The sequence below is a fragment of the Chanodichthys erythropterus genome, chromosome 3 (assembly GCF_024489055.1).
Source record: "Chanodichthys erythropterus isolate Z2021 chromosome 3, ASM2448905v1, whole genome shotgun sequence".
Lineage (NCBI taxonomy): Eukaryota > Metazoa > Chordata > Actinopteri > Cypriniformes > Xenocyprididae > Chanodichthys > Chanodichthys erythropterus.
Genome location: NC_090223.1, coordinates 54,106,427 through 54,125,029, shown reverse-complemented (window position 1 = coordinate 54,125,029; position 18,603 = coordinate 54,106,427). Strand labels below are relative to the sequence as shown.

At 38.7% G+C, this 18,603-nt stretch overlaps 2 protein-coding genes across 3 annotated transcripts in view; one reads left to right on the top strand and one right to left on the bottom strand.

Annotated features, from left to right (window-relative positions):
- The window catches only part of otop2 (otopetrin 2), a 34,424-nt gene extending 15,894 nt beyond the window's left edge, over nucleotides 1–18,530 (top strand). For both annotated transcript variants that reach the window (XM_067382806.1, XM_067382807.1), the window contains exons 2-8: nucleotides 14,373–14,477; nucleotides 15,371–15,753; nucleotides 15,885–16,021; nucleotides 16,113–16,171; nucleotides 16,547–16,695; nucleotides 16,833–17,647; nucleotides 17,983–18,530. In XM_067382806.1, coding sequence (XP_067238907.1) covers nucleotides 14,434–14,477; nucleotides 15,371–15,753; nucleotides 15,885–16,021; nucleotides 16,113–16,171; nucleotides 16,547–16,695; nucleotides 16,833–17,647; nucleotides 17,983–18,153 — 1,758 coding nt within the window. In that variant the 5' untranslated portion in view covers nucleotides 14,373–14,433 and the 3' untranslated portion in view covers nucleotides 18,154–18,530. The remainder of the gene's footprint in view (nucleotides 1–14,372; nucleotides 14,478–15,370; nucleotides 15,754–15,884; nucleotides 16,022–16,112; nucleotides 16,172–16,546; nucleotides 16,696–16,832; nucleotides 17,648–17,982) is intronic.
- ush1ga (Usher syndrome 1Ga (autosomal recessive)) lies at nucleotides 561–14,420 on the bottom strand. Its single transcript, XM_067382809.1, has 3 exons — nucleotides 8,522–14,420; nucleotides 2,399–2,849; nucleotides 561–2,290 (listed from the first exon to the last, which is right to left on the bottom strand). Exons 1-3 carry the CDS (start codon nucleotides 8,683–8,685, stop codon nucleotides 1,484–1,486), a joined length of 1,422 nt encoding a protein of 473 aa, XP_067238910.1. The 5' UTR covers nucleotides 8,686–14,420; the 3' UTR covers nucleotides 561–1,483.
- Nucleotides 18,531–18,603: the final 73 nt, after the last annotated feature.

The window sequence follows — 18,603 nt, the reverse complement described above, 5'->3', positions numbered from 1 at the left end:
GTACTAAAAACATATTTAAATCGGTTCATGTGAGTGCAGTGGTTCAATATTAATATTATAAAGCAACGAGAATATTTTTGGAGCGCCAAAAAAAAAAAAAAAACGACTTATTTAGTGATGGCCGATTTCAAAACACTGCTTCAGGAAGCATCGGAGCACAGATGAATCAGCGTGTCGAATCTGCTGTTTGGAGCGCCAAAGACACGTGATTTCAGCCGTTGGCAGTTTGACACGCGATCTGAATCATGATTCGACACACTGATTCATTTATGCTCCGATGCTTCAAGAACCAGTGTTTTGAAATCGGCCATCACTAAATAAGTTGTTATTTTGGTTTTTTTGGAGCTCCAAAAATATTCTCGTCGCTTTATAATATGAATACTGAACCACTGTACTCACATGAACTGATTTAAATATGTTTTTAGTACATTAATGGATCTTGAGAGAAGAAATGTCATTGCTCCCTATGAAGGCCTCACTGAGCTATCGGATTTAAACTAAAATATCTTAATTTGTGTTCTGAAGATTAACGAAGGTCTTACGTGTGTGGAACAGCATGAAGGTAAGTAATAAGTGACAGAATTTTCATTTTTGGGTGAACTAACCCTTTAATTACCATTTTTATGCATATTGCGCTGTTTGTGTCAGTTACAGAGGTAATATAGACTTTCAGCTATTTCAATATTGGTGCACTATAAACCTCTACTATAAAAGTTTTATTGAGTTATTACAAGAGATTCTTTCTTCATATCACAGGTTGTTTTTATTTGCCTGATCTGCCTGATTTAGAGTTGATTTAGGCCAAGGCCAAGGGTGTTCAATCCTGCTCCTGGGGGCAGATTACCCTAATAAACACACCTGAACTAGTTAAAAGAGGTCTTTGGGATCACTGGAAAGTTCCAGGCAAGTGTAGTGGTGTAACAGAAGCAAGCCAGTTAAGAGCTGTGCTCACTCCCCTGGCCTCAAGAGGCGCACTAGCAACTGACTCTAGAGACTGTGGTCTTTAGCGTCCTTGCTAGTGTGCACGCCTCCCATGACAGAAACACTGGTTTGAATTCCGCTCTGAGTCGGTCGAGTAAGACCGGTTACATTTGGTGCCGTGACCCGAATGGGAGAGAGATTTAGGGGGGTGAGTGTAACAGAAGCAAGCTAGTAAGAGCTGTGCATGTAAACCTCACTCCCCTGGCCTCAAGAGGCATCCTAGAGACTGTGGTCTTTAGCTTCCTTGTTAGCGCACCCGCCTCCCATGCCGTTTCGAATCCTGCTCTGGGTGGGTGGAGTCATACCGGTTACATTGGCGCTAGACTCTGCAGGAAGGTGACCCTTCAGGAGCAGGATTGGACACTGCTAGTTTAGGCTTCTGTTTCATTGGCAAAATGTTGACAAAGTAACTTTTGCCATCTTAAAAAAAAATGGTACAATGGTTCTGTAAACTCTTACTTTAACATTCTTGGAGGTAAAAACAGACATTAATGGAAGAACTTCACAACTCAGTATCTTCTATGCAACCTGGGTCCTCAATGGTCTCCAGTCGGCGCTGGCAGGTGTCTATGATCTTCTTGCGGGGCCCCAAGGGGATGTGAATGCTCTTGAGGTCACTATCGGAGCATAGCAACAGGGCCTCCAGATCAATCTTTTCTCTTTTGAAGATAGGAACGAACTCGTTCATGTTTTGTGCGGCCAGGAACACTTCCAATGGGCTAGTGTCAGGCTCATCATCGTCATCCAGCCCCAGCTCAACTTCATCCCATGGCAGCTCCTGCACATTCCTCTCTTGTAGGCTATGGGCGCTTCCAATGCTGTCGTCATCCAGACTGGGCACACGATGCATCCGGCTGTGTAGGCGCACATTATCGACCCGTTCGCTGCCTGCCAGACTGCCTTCATCTCTGCTACCGATGCCAAAAAGTCCACCACTCACGTAGTTGCGGCGGAAAACCATGGTACCCAGGCCAGGACGGTTGAAGAGAGAGTCGTGGCCTGAGTCTGTGCTGATCTCTGAGTAGTCCACATCTTGACCATGCAGGTCGGGTTCACTGATGGCACGTGAGACGGCATCCTCATTGTCACTGGGGAACATGTCACGTATGTTGCGACGAGAACGGTCCTTAGGGTTGACGTACGTACCCTGCTTCAGAAACATGACGTCATTGCCTAGTTGTAGGCCAGATAAAGAACGGACACTCTTCCTGCCATCTTCGTAAATCTTGAATGTCCCATCACCTTGCTTCCTCTTCTCAAGCTTCTTTTGGATCTTAGTTTTGCCCCTGGCTGTGGCATGAAGAGTAGCCTAGAGCAACAAAGTTGGCAAAAATTGGTAAAGATCTGATTCAGTGACTGTGGCTTGTAACTAAACATCAAATATTTAAGTATTGCAGAGCAATTTGAGAAATCTGACCTGGGAGTATGGCACATTAGTGGCAGTGTTGAAGTGGTGTAACTTGCGACTCAGGGTGCTGCTGGCGTAGCTGGAGAAGCTCATGGCATCCGAGACTGATGCTTCCGTTGTCTCTCTATGAAATTTACGCTCCATGCGCCTGCGGTGCTTCTGCTGCAGTTTAACACATTCCTTGATGCGCCGTTCAGCATCACGGAAAGCCCGGTCCTTCAGTTTGCTTACTAGCTTTGGGTTGAGGGCTGTCTGCTTGGCAGCGATGGAGTCCAGATAGCGTACACAATCCATGTGGTTCTTGGTGGCAGCCATGTCCAGAGGCGTGTGGTAGTCGTTGTCCAGGCACCACACATTGGCACCAAACGACACCAGGAAGGACAGGCAGTTGAGATGGCCATTGGAGGCAGCCTGGTGGAGTGGCGTGTTTCCCCATATGTCACACTTGTCTGGGTTCCCCCTGAAAGTAGAGCCGTGATAGATCCATATCAGGTGTGACATTAAACTGTGACCTTTATGAAACTACTACTCAGAGAAAGGGGGTGCTGAATCCTGTTTTCTGGAGATCTACCTTCCTGCAAAGTTCAGTTCCAAGCTTGATCAAACACTTCTGAAGTAGCTAATTAAGATTCTAATTGAGCTAATTAAAACTGAAATCTGAAGGTATGTAGATCTCCAGGAACAGGATTCAGGACCTCTGACTCAGATCATATGACCTGTAATATAGGTTATATAATCTAAGTTATATTTAATACATAACATGGCAACATAATTTACACTTTCATGTGTTAGGTGAAACTGGATAAGGCTGTCATTATCACTTGTTTTATACCCCAAGAATAGCTGAGAACACACTGGCAATCCCATGATTTTTTGATTATGTTTTCAGCTGTGGCTTGTCATCCATGAAGGCCAGTAAATAATGCATAGGTCTGTGATACTGAAACAACTTGCTCTGCGCATTTGCTATCTAAAATCTTCAAATGTCATAAAAGAGCAAACAGGTGTGTTCTATAACGCATACAATTTCATAAAGCAATGTTTTCTTATATAAGACAGTAATCCAGGGTCCTCTCTGCTAATGCCGATCCAGAGCACTGGATCTGTAATTTGATCACCTGCCTGAATAAGAGGTAACTCACGGGGTGTCTCCTTACTAGGAAGAATGATAGAGTTTCGCAGGTGATGTCACACTAAATTCCTGCATAACTACATGCCTGATAAACAAAGAAGCTAATTTCGGAATTAATGTCACATGCCATAATTTGCTAATCTATGACCACTTACTATTCATTCCAGATAATGCATTTTAAGCACAAAATCATTTAAATCTGGTTCATTGAAGTGTTGTGATGACAGATCCTCAAACAAATCATACAGAGACAACAGTATAAAAAGCTAATTAGATATTATCACATTTCCCTTAGAGCGCGGCATTGATGTTATTACTACTTGGTATATGATACACTTTGCATTATGACTAAATACCATGTGATATATTACGATATAATAATTGGATCATTTAAAACTAAACTCAAGATTGAAACTTTGTTTTGCTTTACTTTGCTTTACTTTTGAGCAGTACAGACCCTCCTATAGGCTACTTAAACTACAGTTTCTAAGGCAAGGCTTAGTCCCAGACTAAAATGCATGTTTGAACTGTTTTAACTGAAAGCAACTTGCATTGACATATCTTAAATTAAGTCAGTTCCATTGTTTTATCTCAAGATGCAAATTAGTCATGTTTTTTTTTTCTCTAAGTAGTCGCTTAAGTAGCTTTATAAAATGTTAAATGTATAAAATATTAAATGTCATAATTGAAGTAAGGACTAATCCTGGCTTAATCTAAACCCTTTCTGTGAAACCAGGCCTCAGAGATTGAGTTGATTTATTTATTCTTCTTTAACTGAGCTGCACACATAAATACATTTTAAAAATATTATTTTAAAAGGTAACAATGCAATATAGTGAGTATAAAAATCAGTTTAATGTAATATAATATAATACTATGACATATATATAGTTTGTGCAGTTAAACTGCATCTTTGTTTTCTGCAGCTAGTGCTGGCTGAGCCTAATTAATATTTGATGGGTGACAGGTGAAGCCTTGCAGTGATGCATTATGGATGAGAAAAGCTGCAAGGTTTTCACAGTTAGCAAAGGGAGATGTGTGCTGTACTGGGTCAAGCCAGAATTCGGATTATGACCCGCTAACCTGCCTGACCTTGATTTTTTTCTTGATCTTCCATCACATATATTACCACATTCATGTCTTGTCCTATATAATAAGAGACCCTTACAGATCCTTATCCAGAACAATCAGACATGTACTGCAGCTGTCAGCCGTGAGTTATGAACTGTCATTTTTACCCCACTAATAGTGTCAGATAATAAGATGTATGACTGTCAGGACATAATAAAATTACTGGAACAGGGCTATTATATAATATCATATTTTATCTCCTAACATCACTTAACAAATGACTGCTATATTATCTCCACCACCCATAAATGTCTATTTTTACTGTCGTTACTATTTTTACAATCATCTTACTTTCCCCATTTTTAGCAACTTCTAATAGCATTCATCATGAGTCAGACTCTGTTCTCATGTATGGTAATGCACTAATGACCTCTTGAAAACCTTTTATTTTCTGTAAACAGTGGGATTTATTGTGGGAATTCATGCTTCAGGGATCCATGCGATGCATTGACTTAATCACTACCGAAAAGAAACACCCAATTGAAGGGCTTAATTACTGAATCCCTATGTGTACATGGGCATAAGTTGGCTCTAACACAGAAATGCTATGCTTGCTTTGCTTTATGTGGAGATCACATGATAGCCAGTGGCTTTCAATGGTCAAACAGTCCGATTATCCATTCAGGACTGCCGGGCAGTGGGAGAACTTTTGACAATTAGGAGCTTTTATAAAGGGTTGCTAGTTCCACAGAGGAAACCAGGTCAGGTCTGATGAAAGCTTTTTTGTGTTAGCTTTTATCTGTCTTCTATCGGCATTAACAGAGTAGCCTTCAATCAAATCATGCGGAATTGTTAATGCATCCTTAGTGATAAAAGGACTCAAATGACACTGCAAACAAATAAGGCCCACAAAGAAGTAGCAAGGGCAGTATATCTGTCTTAAGGTGGATTCAACATATACATTTTTAATCAGTCCATACATTAACAGGGAATCGAACCTATGACCTTAGAGTTGCAAATGGCATGCTACCAGTCGAGTTACAAGAACTCAAAAACATGAAAAACCTGCAAAAATAACATAAACAGATCACTAGAGCTACAGGAACTAAAAAGGCCAAAAAATACAATTAAACATTGAGCACTAGAGCTACAGGAAATCAAAAACATGGAGAAAAAAAAGCAAAAAAATACCAGTACAAAAATAAATCACTAAATGCTACAGGAACTAAAAAAAAATATCAGTAAAAATGGATCACTAGAGCTACAGGAACTCAAAAACATAAACATTTTTGCAAAAAATACCAGTACAAACACAGATCACTAAAGCTACAGGAACTAAAATAAAAGACAACATACAGTAAAAACAGATCACTAGAGCTAAAGAAACTCAAACACATGAAAAAACGGCAAAAAATACCAGTACAAAAACAGAACACTAAAGCTACAGGAACTAAAAAAAGTAAAAAATAAATAAATAAAAAAAAAACAGTAAAAACTGATCACTAGATCTACAGGAACTCAAACACATGGAAAAATGACAAAAACTACTGGAACTCAAAAACATGAAAAAAAACAGCAATAAATAAATAAATAAATAAATAAAATACCAGTACAAAAACAGATCACTAGATCTACATGAACTCAAACACATGGAAAAATTACAAAAATACCAGTACAAAAACAGATCACTAAAGCTACAGGAACAAAAAAAAAGACAAAAAAATACAGTAAAAACTGATCCCTAGAGCTACAGGAACTCAAAAACATGAAGAAAAAAAAAATACCAGTACAAAAACAGATCACTAAAGCTACAGGAACTAAAAAAAGACAAAAATATAAAATAAAATACAGTCAAAACTGATCACTAGAACTACAGGAACTCAAAAACATGAAAAAAAAAATACCAGCACAAAAACAGATCGCTAGAGCTACAGAAACTAAAAATAAATAAATAAATACAGTAAAAATGGATCACAGAACTACAGGAACTCAAAAACATGAAAAAAGCAAGAAATATCAGTAGAAAAACAGATCACTAAAGCTACAGGAACAAAAAAAAAAAAAAGACAAAAAAATACAGTAAAAACTGATCCCTAGAGCTACAGGAACTCAAAAACATGAAAAAAAAATACCAGTACAAAAACAGATCGCTAGAGCTACAGAAACAAACAAATAAATAAATAAATAAATAAATACAGTAAAAACTGATCACTAGAGCTACAGGAACTCAAAAACATGAAAAAACCAATAAATAACAGTACAAAAACAGATCACTAAAGCTACAGGAACTAAAAAAAAAATATAAAAAAATACAGTAAAAACTGATCACTAGAGCTACAGGAACTCAAAAACATGAAAAAAGCAAAAAAATACCAGTACAAAAACAGATCGCTAGAGCTACAGAAACAAACAAATAAATAAATAAATAAATAAATACAGTAAAAACTGATCACTAGAGCTACAGGAACTCAAAAACATGAAAAAAGCAACAACAAAAAAATACCAGTACAAAAACAGATCACTAAAGCTACAGGAACTAAAAAAAAAATATAAAAAAATACAGTAAAAACTGATCACTAGAGCTACAGGAACTCAAAAACATGAAAAAAGCAAAAAAATACCAGTACAAAAACAGATCGCTAGAGCTACAGAAACTTTAAAAAAAATTAAATAAATAAATACAGTAAAAACGGATCGCAGAGCTACAGGAACTCAAAAATATGAAAAAAGCAAAAAATACCAGTACAAAAACAGATCACTAAAACTACAGAAACTAAAAAAAGACAAAAAAAATACAGTAAAAACTGATCACTAGAGCTACAGGAACTCAAAAGCATGAAAAAAGAAAAAAAAATATCAGTACAAAAACAGATCGCTAGAGCTACAGAAAACGTAAAAAAAAAAAAAATACAGTAAAAACGGATCACAGAGCTACAGAAACTCAAAAACATGGGGAGAAAAAAAAATAAAAATAAATAAAAAATACCAGTATAAAAACAAATCAGTAGAGCTACAGGAACTTAAAAAAGACAAAAAATAAGTACATGTGTGTGTATATGTATGTACAAATATGTATAGTTAACTGCAGAAGAAATTAGTTTTTGTTTGTGTGTTTGTTTGTTTTTGTTTTTGCATATGGAAAATTCGGAGGAACTTCTGATTTGATTTCAGTTAAATTATCTGTAATGTATATATCCTCTAATAAAAAAAGAAAAAAAGAAAAAAAAATACAGTAAAAAATTATCACTAGAGCTACAGGAACTCAAAAACATGGGGAAAACGACAAAAAATAACAGTACAAAAACCAATCAGAGCTACAGGAACTAAAAAAAACATGAAATAACAACAAACACCAGTACAAAAACAATAGTAGCCTAGTTTTTAAATAAGAATGTGGTTTTCATGCTTGATAGTGTTATAAAGTGCAGTTAGTTTTTTCTACAGTGTGACTTGCATCAAATGTAGTCAGTGTTGATTCAGTTCAACAAAATGTTTTTGACCTGAATAAAACCAGTTAGATTATATGTTACCAGAAGTACGTTTTGGGGTAACTTTATAAAACGTTTTACACTGAATAAACCTTACCATTTATGGTTAAAATATGACCGCAGTAATGACATGGCCTTTGTAACCTTACGAAATATTACATAACCATAAACATCACGAGTAAAGATTTAAGGAAGTAGTTTGGAGAATTGAGAACTGCATGCTCCACACGCAATTAACTCAATAAAATCATCAGCTGTGAAGAATCATCCGTCGTGACACCATCATTGGGGAGTGATGATATGACTGTGACCAATGCCGGTTCCTGTGTGACGCTATCTCACATGAGGCGTACATGCAAACATATGAGCTACACGTCTGTAACACTACGAACAACCCCAGTTCGTGTAACTGTAAATGTAGGCAATGACGCGCAGTCTTACCCTCTCCCGACGATCAGCCGCAGCGCGTCCAGGTTGCCGTGGTACGCGGCCCATAGCGTCGGTGTCATGCCATCCTCATCCGGAGCGTTCAGATCCTTCCGCGTCGCTTCTTTAAGCAAGTCAAGGTAGCCATCCCGAGCTGCCTTGTGGTATTTGTCATTCATGGTGATCTCGAACCTCAGCCTCCATCACTCTTTCACGGGCGCTGTGCATTAGGTCTAAACCCCTGACCGGCTGCGACGCGCTTGAGGCGCTTGGAGTTTCCAAGGACACCTCAGACGCGCACGTTGCAGCTCGTGAGGGTGTGGCTTCAGCTCCGTCCTTACAAAACGCAATCTTTTCCCCATTTGGGATTCAAAATAATACATTATTTAATGAAAGAAAGACTTTCTTGCAAAAGAGCACTGCTCCCAAAACATACACACATATTCATAAACAGCATTAAGAAAATGATTGTTGTTTAATAGATTATTAGTTCATATAAATCCAATTAAAGTGTCTCCAAAACGCTTAAGAGGTGCAAATAATTCATAAAACCACATGATATCTGCAAAAATATGCTAGAGTTGTAACATATTTTAGTTAAAACGGCATTCTTTTTTTTTTTGGATACATTAAGTTTGTTCTCCTCAAATTCATCTTAATACTATTGAAGAATATTATTAACATGATCCACTAATGTTTGACAATCGCAACGTAATATTAAATGTTTTATCATTTCAAACCTTTTTTTTGTGTCATGTGGTGCATGCAGGGGTGGGCAAAAATACATCAAAATGTATTTTAAAATAAAATACAAAATACTAATACTTTTACTAATAATTTTAAACGTATCAAAATAAACTACAAAATACAACAGCCACACTTGTATCAAAATAAACTACTGTATTTTTGTATTTTAAAAATACTAAAAAATACTTTTACAAGGAAGCATGACATTTTTTTGCAATCAGTTGGCCTATTTGATCTATCCCTTCACCATTACACTGACTCAGCTGATTAAATAAACAATGTTTGATATCACCAGCTTTTCTTTGCCCGAGTCATGCAATAAATCTAACATATGCAACCAGTTAAAGGCACAAATATATACGATTTTTAGATTAAAATATCCAAAAAACATTAGAACAATGTTATATATTTTGTTGACTTGTGTACTTACATTATCTCAAATGTTTCCAAGAATGTTTAAATCCAGAGAAATAAGCAATTTTAACCAGGACACAGACCGTGTCTGTGCGTCGCCTATCAATGACATCACACCCTCGATTTGTAGAAACCATGGAAACACCAAAGACGCATTATATTCCTCATCTGTCTAATAAAACATATTATATGTTTTATTAGACAGAGGAGGAACTGTTTTGATTCATTCATCAACTGAAAACTAATCATGTTATATAGCTTCTTTTTTATAGCTTGTTTTCTTGATGTACAGCGAGTACCATGTTTTACCATGACTAATATCAATCTATCTTACTACAGTGTGCAACAAGTGTCTCATAGCAGCTGCCAAGCGAAAACAGAGAGTAGCATTATAGCAACTTTCAACACACAAATGTATCTAATATGATAAACAGTGGTGCATTACCCCACATACGCTAGACCACAAGAACCAGAAGCAGCGATGGCAGCATAATAAAAGTTCCTGTTCTCGAGACATGTTGCGCTCTTCTCTCATTATCAGTCACTCCAGCAGTCTCGTTCAGCTCCAACATCACTCGCCCTGCTCTGCTTCATACTACAGTAACGTTAATAATCTCGTCCATGAACATGATTTCTGCCTGAGTCCCGTCCCTATTCTTTTCTGTAACGAATTTGTACAGGTTTAATCAATTTATGGATGAAATATATGAATATAATAAATCATAAAGCCTTATGATTCATTATGATGCATATATCGACCCAAAGGGGGAATTAAACATATATTGTGAATTAATTACAATGAATTATAATCAATTAAATATATGATTAGTTCTGGTTTAATAATTATTTAGAGAAACTATATTAGTTTGTCCAGCAAATCGTTAGCTCCTCACAGATGATTATAAAAAGAAAGATTATTCTCTGGCCACGAGAATGAACTTCCTATTCTAGCATCAAAGCGTAAAGCAATGGTGCTGGATCGAAAAACGTTAAAGTGACCTGGTTTTTGTTGAATGGGCAACAGAGCAATCGAGCATGAATAATGTGTTTAATATATGAAATTGATAATACAAAGGTTATGCGGCTAAATAGACACAAGTACTACAAAGGTATAGAAAACTTAAAGGTACAATATGTAAAATGTTTGCAGTAAAATATCCAAAAACCACTAGGCTAGTGTTATATATTTGTCCAGCTGATTACAAACAATATCTCTAATGTTTTCAACTACTTGTAAATCATGAGAAAATTCCCATTCTAAACAGTGACATGGGGCAGTGCAGTCGCCTGTTAATGACGTCAGTTACCGCCTTTGTTACCGCCTTTACTGACGTAGAAACCACATGACAACAGTGCCGTGGACAAATGCGGAAGTAGTGTCTAGCGTCCAGCAAACCACTAGCTTGCTTCAAGCAGTTCCTTATTTACTTCTTGCACGTTTTATAGTGGATTGTGTTACTTATTTATGGAACATAATTACTGTTTACCATTTGCCGCTGGTTCTGTTGACAAGGACAGCTCCCGTAAACTCATGACCAGAAAAGCGGAAGCGGCGCCGGCGACTGTGTCATAATAAAAGTCCCGCTGCTCGTGAGGCGTGTGTTGATCAAGCGGCAAGGAAGTCTACCGGAAGTTGAAGTCGGCCGCGTGCCGCCATCTTGTAGCAGAACTTCACTTGCGTTAGCATCCCATTGACTCCCATTCATTTTGGCGTCACTTTGACAGCGAATAACTTTACATCTGAGGCGTTTAAAGACTCCATTTGTCCATTATTTATTTCTAAAGATACACGACAATGTATAAAGGGCTCCATTACCTTCTATGTTACATTATGGCCCCGTAGAAACAGTTTTTGTAAAAATAGGCTAACGATTGCGTCATAACCACTCGACTCTCTGTCGCACAGTAGAGAAATTACCGTACAGACAGGAGGAGAAGCTCACAGGCAATAGTATGCATTAACTTAATATGGCGTATTGGCGTTACATTTTAAAATACTATACAAAAGAATTAATCAGAATACTTACTCCTGCTCACTCACGCCAAAGAACTCCCCGCTCAAGCTCGCCGTCTCTGCAAGATTAACGATGGCAGTTTTCATGCACAGCTACTAGAAGATTTACATCTGTCAGACAGGTTGCGGACGTCATCAAGCTTAGTTTGAGTCTGCGCGTCAGAAACGGAAGTGCTAAAAATCGCTAAAAATGGGCTTCACTTGTCTCAATTGAGTTCCAGTGGGGTCGCTGTGTCCATTTCTTTTACTGTCTATGGTGTCAATCGCTCCAGCTCCTCGTTCAGCTCCCGCAACACTCGCTCCTGCTCTGCTTCATACAACAGTAACGTTAATAATCGCATCCACGAACATGAGTTCTTCCAGACTCCAATCCCTATTCTTTTGCACCGTCCGTTGAGATGGAGACCACGGCTGCGTCCGAAAACCTAGGTAGCTGTCTTGCTGCCTCGCTATCTTATAAGAGAATGACTTGTACAGCAGCGTTTGTGCATGAAGGTACCTCACGAAATTGATTTCGGACAGACTTCTGAGGCAGTGTAAAAGTTTAATGATCTACAGCAATATAGCGCAAGCTTTGGTGAGAACTAAACAAATATTTAATTACTACAGTAGTAATTTCTCCATAGAAATGATATCAAAATTGAAATATGTTGATCAAAATTGTACATTTATACACAAACTGAGCAGCAAATGCAACCTTTGGACGCCATCTTTATTTTTCTGGCTCAACTGTCACAGAATGGAAAGCACAGGATTGTGGGATATCAAAGGCAGCTAAGGATACATCTATGCTTCCTTCAAAAACCGATCTGAGGAAGGTATCTCATGAGAGAGGAAGTGAAGCTAACACTGGATTCGGACGTGCCTTGATGCCTTACTACCTTGAAATGTGTCCTCGGAAGGCAGCATGTTTTCAGACGCAGCCCACATGTCCCAAGTTTCCGCTCTAAAACTTGGCGTCATCATACTACGCCTTTGTTTTGAATAGGCTTCTAGCGACCTCTAGCGAAAAAAAAATCACAAATTGTACCTTTAAGTAAAGTCAAGAAAACAGAGGTGATCAAAACAGTGGCAAATTACAAACAGTTAAACCTTCGAGAGCCAGCAAGAAAACTTAATACACAAATCTTAAAGAAGTTAATACTTGCATGGGTTCAGTTGCTGTGATAGAGTTTCAGGGTTTCAGAGCGTTGGCTTGGAGCGATTGGTCCTTTCCGAAAGGCGGGTTTTCCAAAGCAAGGGTTTAACTTGAGCCTAAGATAAACGGAAAATAAAAACGAGAGTCCGTCTCCTAGGTGATGAAAGGTGACGTCTTGATGACAGGAAACTTGTGCATACAATCTTCACTGCTGTCTGTGTGCTTGAGTGGGTGCGTGTATTTTCTCTTTTATTGCTGTTTGGAATGCGGGCCTGGATCGTGGTAAGTCGATCTAAGGTGGCCGCAGCCCCTTTGAAGTCGCGAAGGACATGTTCAGGAATCTATCGAAATAGTCAGAAAAAGGGTCTCGTGATCCATTAGTATCCGCCAGGCCGGAGCCAATGTGAGATTTACAAACCAAAGTTCCCTGAATTGAGGCTTAAACACAGTTTATGGTGGGACCTGCTCATTTTTGAAACTGTGCAGACCCTACATTTCCACTGGCTGTAGACATGAAAACAACACATCCCATGATTCCACAAAATCAAGGACTAAATAAGTGACCTCTGTCGGCTGGATTTAACAGTCCAAATATTCACATATCCCTGTGATCTCCCAGATGAAGGTTAGTTTTAAAGTAACCAACAGTTTAATTTTTAACAGTTTGCGAATGACTTATAATTGTATCCTAATTTAGTTACTTGGTGTTTGGTAACAAAGGGCCTACTTTGCATCAGCAACACTGACTCACACTGACAAACAACTCATTCATAAGAAGACAACTGATGGCTCCTGTATTAATAGCAACTACTATCTAACTAATTAATCAATTGATTGATAATAAGTATAGGGGGCTGCTGCTCGGTATAATAGTTTTCAAGAAAATTATGTAAATTAAACTATGTTGCCTAGGCTACTAAAACGAACACCAAAACTTAACATCTGTTCTGAACTCAACAAGTCTGGGCAAACCGCTGAGTAAGCACCAATCAGAGGCCGCATTTTTATGATGTCATCACATAGACTTCTTACAAAGTATTTTACAGTATTTTAAAAATACAAAAATACAAAACACTAAAGTATTTTGATACAAAATACAAAGCCATTTTCATCAACCCTATCAAATACAAATTACAAAATACTATTTTGTATTTGAAATATGTATTTGAAATACATGTATCAGAAATACTGCCCATCTCTGGGTGCATGGCTAATTAATATTCATGTTCTAACATGAAATATTATATAAATAAGTTATTTTCTCAAAATTAATGTTTTTACAGTTGTGCCTTTAAATGTAGAGAATTGTTAATATACATTTTACACTGCCCCTGTGAGTTACCAGTCATTAAAACCTGAATTAATAATTGCATCAATGTTATTTATGGGGGTTATATATGCATGCCATATATATCATGATGTTCGTATCATTATCATACACAGCTCCACTGATGTCTGAAGATTTATTATTTAATTGCACAGTGCATCCCTGATGAGAAATAGTTCATACATTTTGTTCTAATTATTTGTGTACTGTGTGTTGTGTCTGACAGGTTACAGGTCCTTCAGCATTACTACAGTAAATCATTGTGTCAGCAAGTGAATATATATGCCATGAAGTGGCTCGCTCCTCAGAAGGCCAGCGGTTTCTACTCGTGGTAAGTGAAGGACACTAAACGACACACAAATCAGTATCACTTGTGCTATACAACTCTCTTGCAAGTGCTTTTTTAAATGCTTCTGCTAAATCTATAGGCCAAATAGTCTTAGAAAATTCTGCTCTAGCTTTTGTACTGTTTATTCTTGAAATGCTGCTAATATTGTTGCAAGTGCCTGTTAAATGATATAAATTTGAATATATAAATGCCAACTACCTAAGCATGAATAATAATGCTGCTTTTAGTTTTGCTAGTGTTAACATTATTAATCGCCATTAATACATTGCACTCAAAGCACACAAAAGAAACAATGCACAATTCAACTCAAATTATACAACTGTACTCAAACATTTACAATGAAATGGGGTGAGGCTCAGTATTGCAATGATTCCGGAAAGCTGAGTAAATAAAGGCTTAATATTTTGAAAACAGATATGACTGGAGTAAATAATAGCTTAATATTTGTTGATGACTCAGAGCTGAGGGTGTCTGATCAGGACTTCACATTTCCTTCGTCACCAAACAGAGAGAGTAGAGGCTGTGCAGGTAACTCTCTTGTTAAACACTGTTATCACAATAGTTCAGGGCCATTGGCTGGCTGTGCTCCAGTGCAAGCAAAGGTGAAATCTTTTTAGATTTCCAATATTGTCAAGCCAGAGTTGAGGATGCAGGTCCCCTTTAGGTGTGGGACAGACGCAGAGCTAGACGTAAGCGGAAGAGAGGACATGCGACTGGTTGGATGCGGGTTCAAGTATTTATACAGCTTGAGGAAGCTAGACCGCTTCTAATCATTTTGCTTGACAGCTGTCCACTTGCAGAAGGTCTTCACATACTATATAAGTCCAGAAGACTAGTGAAATCAATTACAGTTTGACTTGTTTTCTTGTGGACAGCTCTTCTAACGCAATCAACATGACGACCAAGGAAGACCTTGAAGCCATCGAGAACCAGATATCCACCATCCAAGTTAGCAGCCATGGAGAGACGGCCAGTCCGGTACTTGCCCATGGCAAGTTCAAAACAGCGGAGAAGGGTCGCAACTGGGGATGGCTTCTGTCTGGATTCATCTCCTTGAACATCCTGCTCCTGGGAATTGCCATAGTGAGCGGAAGCGTCTTCAACAAGATCCAGATCTCCTCTTCTCACCTTCTGATTTTCCTCATCTTACTCGTCATTCTCACCACAGTATGGATGGTTTATTACAAAGTCCATACTTCTCGGGTGTACCATGCGGTGCTCTACAAAGACAGTCATGCTGGACCAGTTTGGCTGAGAAGTAAGTCTTCATCAAATTCAATTGAATTAAAGATTTCAGAAAGAAACGGTTTGGGTTGTTCTCACTAAGATCATGTATACTCTGTAGACATCTAGTCTCAAGTGCTTGTATTGTGCTTGTGTCTTCATCAGGTGGACTGGTTCTGTTTGGCGTCTGCAGTGTAATCATGGATATTTTCAAGATTGTTTATTACGCGGGTCGTATGCATTGCGAATCACCTGTGAAAATAGCCTTCCCTGCTGTGCAAGCTCTGTTCGTCATTGTCCAGGTAGGTTAAAACTATGAAGGACATGCTTTTTTAGGTTTTTGTTCTTGTGTTTATAAATCAGTTTTTAAATATACTCTCTTCCATGTTCCAGACATACATCCTCTGGGTCCACGCAAAAGACTGTGTACAGATACAGCAAATTATCACACGGTGAGTCCTGGGGTTCAAGATAATGTAATGCGGATGTGAATCCTTTGGTTGTTATATGGTTTAGTCATTTTATTTCCTTGTCTTTTGCCATCTTGACCTTAGCATGTCAGGAAGGAAAATTAATGGGAAATTCTGACAAATGTTGACAAATGATCACACCCTTTCAGATCCGTAAAGGAAATGTTTTGTTTGTAATCAACACGTCTAGCCCAATGACTGTAGCATTGTGTGAAGTCTCGTTGTGAAGCAATAAGAACACATTTTAAAGTTGGCTCAAGGAAATGTTTGGTTTTGATATGAAACCTACCCATGAATGCTTCTATAGAACAAGAATGCTAGTGTCACTGTAAAGTAATATTTACTCTCTCATTGTAGATGTGGTCTGATGTTGACCTTATCTACGAACCTTATGGTGTGGATGACGGCTGTAACAGAAGAGTTACTCCATCAAACAGTGGCTCCAGTGATCACTTCCTCCAACAGTTCCTCAAACAACAATTACAGATTCAATGACACAATGCAAGGTAAAGTTCTCAATGGTTTGCCATGAGGCTTCCAAGCATCAGCAGAGCTGCAATTCTCAATCAAACCTCTTTCATCAATATGCTTAATTTGGTACGTAGAACATCTCTTTGACGTTCTCTGTTTGCCTTGCTTTCAGGCCGCGCTGAAAGCAGCGAATGCAAGTGTAGCCATAACATGTGTGATGTCTTTGAGAAGGCGTATTACTACCTGTACCCCTTCAACATCGAGTACAGCCTCTTCGCATCAGCCATGGCCTACGTCATGTGGAAAAACGTCGGCCGCCAGATGGACGAACACCATAGCCACAAACTGAGCTTCAGCCCATGGGACATTCTAGTTGGTCCAGTGGCTGGCCTGATCGTTCTGGTGGCGGGCCTGGCTACGTTTGTGGTCTACGAAGTGGACGTAGCCAAAAACGACCCAAAATCCACAGAGGAAGCTCTGATAATGCATTTCGTCATGAACATAGTCGCCATCCTTCTGATGTCCATCACAACTCTAGTTGGTTGTATTATCTTCCGCATGGATAAGAGGGAGCAAGTGTCGGGGAAGAACCCTACACGGAGTCTGGATGTGGGGCTGCTCGTGGGAGCGTCCTTGGGCCAGTTCCTCATCTGTTACTTCACCATAGTAGCTGTTCTGGCATCAGGAGTCAAGGGGCACATAAACGGGCTCAACCTGGCCTGCGCCATCCTGACTGTGATCCAGCTGTGCCTACAGAACGCCTTCCTCATCAAGGGCCTCCATCGGGAGCCGTACAAAGAGACGGAGACAACCACCATCTTTGCCAACGTCATGGCCGTGAGAGAGAGAGACCCGGAAAGGCGGAGTAGCTCTATCGTTCCGGCTCACACGCTACCCATCCCGTTATCGCTGTTTCAGGGTCGGCTCTCCTGGAAGAGGAGGATCCTTAAGGAGATCTGCGCCTTCCTGTTACTCTGCAATGTCATTGTAAGTATCTGAATTTTATTAAGTTAGTGGGGCATACACAAAGGACACATTGTTGCATATTTTTTCATTATTGTACCCATGCATTCTTTAACATTATTATTTAATTGTTGCACAAAGCTTAAAATTAGAAGAAGCAGAGGGTGGAGAAATCACCTTGATCATTTTAATGATCTTTCTACTTATTTGCCTTAGCCTAGCAGTAAAATTCTGCTCCAAAACCGTTGTGTTTTGTTCCGTTCTGAATATGTATGCCTTCTAGAACTTTGAGTCTTTAAAACATCACAGTCAGATCAGTTTTATATTCTAATTCTGTACATTGCATTTCTGTTTTGTAGCTTTGGATTATGCCTGCCTTTGGAGCCCGGCCTCAGTTCGACAACACAGTTGGATCGGACATTTATGAGTTCCAAACGTGGGCAGCTGTTGTGAATATCGGAATGCCGTTTGGGATCTTCTACCGTTTGCACTCAGTGGCCAGTCTGTTTGAGGTGTGCCTTACCTCATAAATCAACTGACCGTTCAAGAACTATACAAGCTTATGCACATACCTTTGTAAAATAGATGTATTTTTTATAGTATATTTTTGTTTAGCTGAAAGAGAAATTTATTATTTTTTACTACATTTTTATTGGATAATCCCAATGATGTGTATATGTTTGTGTGAGAGTGTGTGGAGATCTAGACCATGTTCAACTGAAACTCTTTTTAACATGTGAATGAATACTTCTGAAATATGGCCTAACCCTGTTACAGGCATGTGACTTTTAGCAATGTAGTGAAATCCTCTGGAAGTAATCCCAGATATCTGCATTAGATCCTGTCATTCCCTATTTCTGTTTATTCTGGTCACTATGTACCCAGATTAAAATGAGCACACATATTGCTGTACTCGGTCTGTTGTATTTTTGCTCTTCTTCATTGTGGATAAATGAAGTTTGAACACAAAACTTGATACA

Excerpts from the sequence above, each read along its gene's own strand:
- ush1ga (XM_067382809.1), bottom strand. The coding sequence starts at position 8,685 with ATGAATGACAAATACCACAAGGCAGCTCGGGATGGCTACCTTGACTTG. Across the intron at positions 2,850-8,521 it reads CGGCTGATCGTCGGGAGAGG|GGGGAACCCAGACAAGTGTG; the intron begins GTAAGACTGCGC and ends CTCTACTTTCAG. Across the intron at positions 2,291-2,398 it reads CTAATGTGCCATACTCCCAG|GCTACTCTTCATGCCACAGC; the intron begins GTCAGATTTCTC and ends TTGTTGCTCTAG.